The following is a 5792-nucleotide window of genomic DNA, read 5'->3' as shown; positions in this document are numbered from 1 at the left end:
TTGTCAGGTGTATTTTATTTATTTTAATGCAAGCATTTGTTTGTGTCTTTGAACCTTAATGTTCAAAATAAATATGCAAATATTGTCAGAACATCTTCCATGTCTGCATGTGTTCCATAAAATTGTGTTTTTTTTAATCAAAAAGATGAGAGAAAATGTTGAAAAGTGAAATCATTTTAGGAAATGTTAAATATTATCTGCTGACAAAAAAGTAAAAGGATAAAATTATGTCCTGACTAAAATGTTGACGGTTTTTGTTGACTAAAACTAAACGAATACAATTATGTTTTCTTGGACTAAAATAAAGACTAAAAAGCTCTGACTTATAGTCGACTAAAACTAGACTAAATAAAAATGGGATGATGTCGACTAAATGTGATAAAAACTAACAAGCGATGCTGAAACTGGACTAAAACTGAAACTAAATTTAAAAATGGCTGCTAAAATTAACACTACTGACGTCACAGTCATCCTTTCGAAAGTTGAGCTGCTTGTCAGGTTTATAGATTTATTTGGCTACAAGGCTTGGCTAACTGCATACAGCGAGGGTAATGCTTTATTCTGCTTACCTAGCAAGGGTTAAGGCAAATATGACTGGTTTAAAGCACTTTTCAGAAAATTTTGTTTTCTTTTTGCCTTTGGCATTCATGTAAATATAGTGGTGTGATACCTTAGTATACATTTAAATGGTTCTTGGTCTACGTCTCTGAAGTTATATCCATTGAAGTCTTTGAAGTTATATTGATGGCAACAAGTTCATATATGAGGGATACTCCCCTACTCTGCTGCACATATAAGTGACTAAAACAAAACCTATTTAAAATATAAACTTTCTATGCTGGTCCAAGTTTCCACCTTAGTGGTGAGCTATTACAAGAATAAATTGTACCCATGTGAAAATCCCCCTCACCCTGGTATGAAGAGAACTTTTCACTTCTTAAAAAGAAAATATTTATTCTCCATAATATTACAACAATATCCTGGCAAAGAGTTACATATGTTCCATCTTCTAAAACTGAACATTGTATAGCAAAGGGGGACAACCATCAGAATCTGGTTATTCTGGCTCCAGTTTCAAACTGTTCTGGACAAGAGGAAAGATCTCAATCTGTAACAGGAGGCTCCTCAGCAGAGATTTAACTTTGGGAAGCCTGCTGCATGATCACTGAACACAAACTTAGTATCTGCAGGTACTCGTCTGCACCGTCAGCAAGGCACTTTCCCGTAACCTGAAACACAGCAAGGAAAAAATGAATGAATCCAAAGGAAATGATGATGGGTAGGACGTATTATACATGAATGAGACAGAGTGATCAGTGATCTTGAGATTGACATTAGTATAACTGATCCCTGGTATGTACTACTGATAATTTTTGGTCGAGTCTTTGGACAAATATTGTCTTTTTCCTAATTTACATAATAAAAATGACACAATGATAATTGTTACACAAGTTGCAGATGTATTTTTTTTTTTACTATGATCTGTGTGTTTTTTCAACAGCAACAAAATAAGTAGGTATGCAGAACAGTTTCACAGTCTCACAGTTTTGAGCGTATGATTACGCTGCAAAAAAAAATCTAGAAGTCAAAGGCACAAGCGCCATTGGTTGGCCCTCGCAGCTCAGCGCCGCTTGGACTATTGCGGCCGCGGAAGCCAAGCACCATTTTCTCCTTGTCTTTCAAAGTTTTGTTTAATCAATGTAAAGCAATTAGAATTTCCATTGTACTAAATTGTGTCTTATGATTGGATGTAAAGAGAAAAAATGCCCCCCCAAAAACACATTAGTGGTCAAAGATGCATTTACATAATACTCAACAATTAAAAAAATTGTCATTAAAAATCTAGTCGTTATCTCCCTTTTATCTCCTTTCATCTTTTCTCCATTTTTTATGTTTTTCCTTTCCTGTTGTACGTACATTGCGTGAGCTGAGAGGACATGTCCTGTGAATTGGTGCTATATAAATTTAAATATAATTCATATCTAGTCGGTTAAACTTCTCGTTCGCTCTTCACAAAGATTCACTCCAATTAGACTCATGATGGGGATGTTCTGTCATATCCAGCCCAGGATCACTTTTCCAATGTAGTCCAATTTATGGCGCTTCATCTGGATGGGACCCCATAAACAAATCCTTCCCACTAACTGAGTGAATTCCAGACTGTAAATACCAGATTCATGCATCAAAGCATCTGCTCTAAACAATGTATTTTTTTCATTTTCTTTCTAGATTATTATTTTTTAATTATTTGTAAAATGAAAAAAAGTCCAATTATCTTTGTTAAGGAGTACAAACTTTCAACTAAACTAAAATGATAGTAAAAGAAAACTCACCGCCATCTTTTCTGCAATGGCTGACTTTTGCATGTCAGGGATGTCTTTTTCCAAGACACAGCTATGAAGCTGACTCAGGATCTGTGTTGCTGCATAACCTTCATTCACCAGGTTCTAGCAAGGAAACATGATTATTATTATAATAATTATTACTCCGATACAGCATAAAAACACAAACAGTCCTTTCAAAGAAAGCATTCAGTGTCAGCAGGTCATTGTTGAGAAACAACTTACCCTTACTGCAACTTCTAGCTTCTCAAATGTCCCTTTGAAGCAGATTTGGAGCAAATTATCAATCATCGTGGAAGGAACAACCTGAACACAACAAACATTAGATAATTTTTTCAAATAGAAAGTACGTTTTGAAAACATCTGCTTAAAGCATCCATCCCTGCTTCATTCTTTACTGTTACTCACCCCTGCTATCTCAACGATAGCTTGCTCAGTGATTTCCTTGTGAGTGTTGAGACGGGCTGCACTCTGCAGGATTGTGATGGCTTTTCTCAGGTCCCCCTGAGAGAGCTGCACCAGCGCCGCAATGCTCTACATTAAAGCAAACAAAAACAGAAAGAAACATCCAACATTACTGAGGTTTTAGAGGGACTGGATGCAGAACATTTGAAGATGACGATAATTGGGTTAAAGCCCTGAACACACCAGTTGGGGACAACTTTTTTTATACAATATTATTTTTTCCATTTCACACTAACTGCATATAAGGTAGAGACTGACACTGGAGTGGATTTTCACTCCTGTCCCGTCCCACTCCCACAGAAAAAAAATTGTGTCCCGTCCTGATTCCGGGCCAGAGTAGAAATCTAAATCCTGTCCCGTCTCCTGGTGAAATGACTCCCACTCCCATTCAGAATGACTCCCGCTCCTGTATTTATAATTATAAATACATAATAAAAGTAACAAACGAGGAAACAGACCATGCTTATCTTAGGTGAATAAAAAAATCAAAAGTATCAAACTTTTCGAAGTCAAGTTCGCCACCAACTGTTGGTCCCTCCATTGTTGTTTTTGAGCGCGGGTGAAAAACTCAGAGCGGAAGCACTGTTGGTTTTTGGGTCGTGTCGTTTTTTTTTTTTTACTCGAATTATAGTGTAGGCTTCAAGGAAAAAAACTACAAAATGGCGGCGCCAGTACTGGATTTTTTTTCTTTCTATGTTATTTTATATTTTGGCATCGATCCTAGTTTTTTTTTGTTACTATTAGTTTGCTCCCGCTCCCGTCTATTCCCGTTAATGTTTAATCCTGTACCGTCCCAATCACATGATCGTTACTAATACTAACTCACATCCCACGGGAATCCCGTGACCCGTGGGATTCCTGAAAAAAATGTTAGTCTCTAATATAAAGAGGCTCCAACTAGGCAGGGGGAGCAGATCTGCGTAGATTTTTTTTTCACTTCTGTCTCTGGAAATTAAAACTATTTCCCACATTTACTGTGACAGATTATGAAAAGTTATTTAAAAAATATCTAATAAAAAATGCAGCTATAAAGCAAAGCCCCACTTTTCGGGTCTGTGCAGCATCTCAAACCAGAACAGATAGAGAATGTTAATATATAAAAAATATAATGAGATCTATGTCTAAAGACAAGAAAAATGCAGCAATAAATGCCCTGGGATGGTTTCTATGCTCAGAGGTGATTCTCAGGAGGAGATCTGGGAAGTTTATCCAAGTTTGTTTCTTTTTTTCCATAAAGAGGTGAGAGAGATACTCCACGCTTACCTTGCCGTCTGCCCCCTTTTTTTTTTTGTGAGGCTTAAAGAAGATCACAACTTTATCCGTTTTCTGTCCTCCTGAACTCCATGGTTAAATATTCTTTTTTTTATGTTTCATTCATTCACTGTTTTTGCAGCAGTCTGTCCTGCTTGCTATATACGCGATGTGCAACTCCAAAACGGACTCTTTGCAAGTGTGTGATTAACAGATTTTATTTTGTATTTTCCCCCAAAGCGGCTGTGTTTTACTTTGTAAAAGCATCACTCCTGTCAGACCCATTAAATTTGCCGCGTAGTCTGAATTGCTGCGTACTCTGACTAAAATAATTCTGGGGTCTATCTCAGTCAGACCTACGCTTGTTGAAATTGTATCCTGTGTGATCAGCTCCAATGACTTCCAATGAGCAGTAAACGCCACAACCGTGTCACGATTTTCTTTCGGATCGGCCACAAAATCTGATTCGGCGTGTTCAGGCCTTGAGGTTCATTCACAAACAGGCTAGGTTGAAAAGAATCTGTAATTTTCCTCTGTATTTCCAAGTAATTTAAAAAACACGACTGAAGCGTGGTTCCACCACTGGCTCATATGATTCCAAGATGCAAAAAGCAAAATAACAATAAAATAAAATGATTGAAAATAATCTGTTGGTCAGAATCTGTTGCTGCAGAAGCCATTTTTTGGTGAAAAATGGCTTCTGCAGCAGCCGAAACCGTGTCAGTAAACGTGGAGCCGATGTCGCAGACCGTCAGTCTAGTGGCTGCCGGGAGTAATACGCAGTGCCAGCCAGTACTAAAGCAGTGTCAGCCCGACGAGCCGCCGGAAGTGTTATGACGCTGCCACGGCCACAAATTGAACTCAGCCCTGCTGGCTCACTGATCTGTCTCTACCCAGGTCAAACGAATTCAAATTGCCTCTGCACTGATTGGCATGCTGTGTGAGCACCAGAGCGGGGTTGAACTGCTAAATTACGTGATTTCATTGAGCGCAACACACGGGCGTCAACACACTGCGCCAGCTGCTTCTGATCTAACAAGCCGAAACAACTCTATGGAGCGATATTTGAGTCTTCTGTTTGAGCACGCAGTGAGAAAAAAGTGGTCTGGGGCGTGATCAACACCGAAAAAATTTCTTCTCAAACCACTTTCCCTTTGCTCAGTTCAATTTCTGCACATAGCTCGACCTGCTCTTTCCATGCTTCATAGCCGTGTTTTCTGCTCTGTTTCTTTGCTCGCGACTTCATAAATTTATGTAAATGAACCACACCATCAGCCAATCACTCTCAGCTTTTTTTCATCCAAACAAAGTGTTTGTTGTAAATACTACATCTGGGTTGATAACAAACTGCCACAGAGGACTGATGGTGTCTGCTGTCTGAATGATTGTGTTACGAATTTAACGTTGAACTAGAATCAGAACAATGTAAACTGGGACCTCTTCACTCCACCCTAAGGCCAATATGATCCAAAACAATTCTCCTGTGTAGACAAACTCCGATTGGCTGAATTTAGGTGTACAAGCGGACATATATCTAACAGGCCTGCATAAAATAACAAAAATAAGAAATGTTAGAAATTTTCTAACTTTTGGGACATTACAGTCTGATAAAGAGCTCCCTTTTATACATGTTTAAGCCAGAATGATTTAAAATTTAAATAGGACTTCCCTACAACTTCAAATGGCCAAGCTCCATCTTATATCAGAGATCTGATTGTTCCTTATGTTCCTAAC

The 5792-nt window shown here is 38.3% G+C and overlaps 1 protein-coding gene across 1 annotated transcript in view; it reads right to left on the bottom strand.

The window, feature by feature from the left end:
• Positions 1-253: 253 nt before the first annotated feature.
• Positions 254-5792, bottom strand: part of rfc4 (replication factor C subunit 4) — a 16162-nt gene continuing 10623 nt past the window's right edge. Inside the window, exons 8-11 of the mRNA XM_015391298.1 lie at positions 2751-2876; positions 2568-2648; positions 2334-2447; positions 254-1229 (exon numbers count right to left, since the gene is read on the bottom strand). Coding sequence (XP_015246784.1) covers positions 1137-1229; positions 2334-2447; positions 2568-2648; positions 2751-2876 — 414 coding nt within the window. The 3' untranslated portion in view covers positions 254-1136. The remainder of the gene's footprint in view (positions 1230-2333; positions 2448-2567; positions 2649-2750; positions 2877-5792) is intronic.

This window comes from Cyprinodon variegatus, unplaced genomic scaffold, assembly GCF_000732505.1.
Source record: "Cyprinodon variegatus isolate N-32 unplaced genomic scaffold, C_variegatus-1.0 Scaffold535, whole genome shotgun sequence".
In the NCBI taxonomy this organism is placed as follows: domain Eukaryota; kingdom Metazoa; phylum Chordata; class Actinopteri; order Cyprinodontiformes; family Cyprinodontidae; genus Cyprinodon; species Cyprinodon variegatus.
This window is presented reverse-complemented; position numbering and strand designations above follow the sequence as displayed.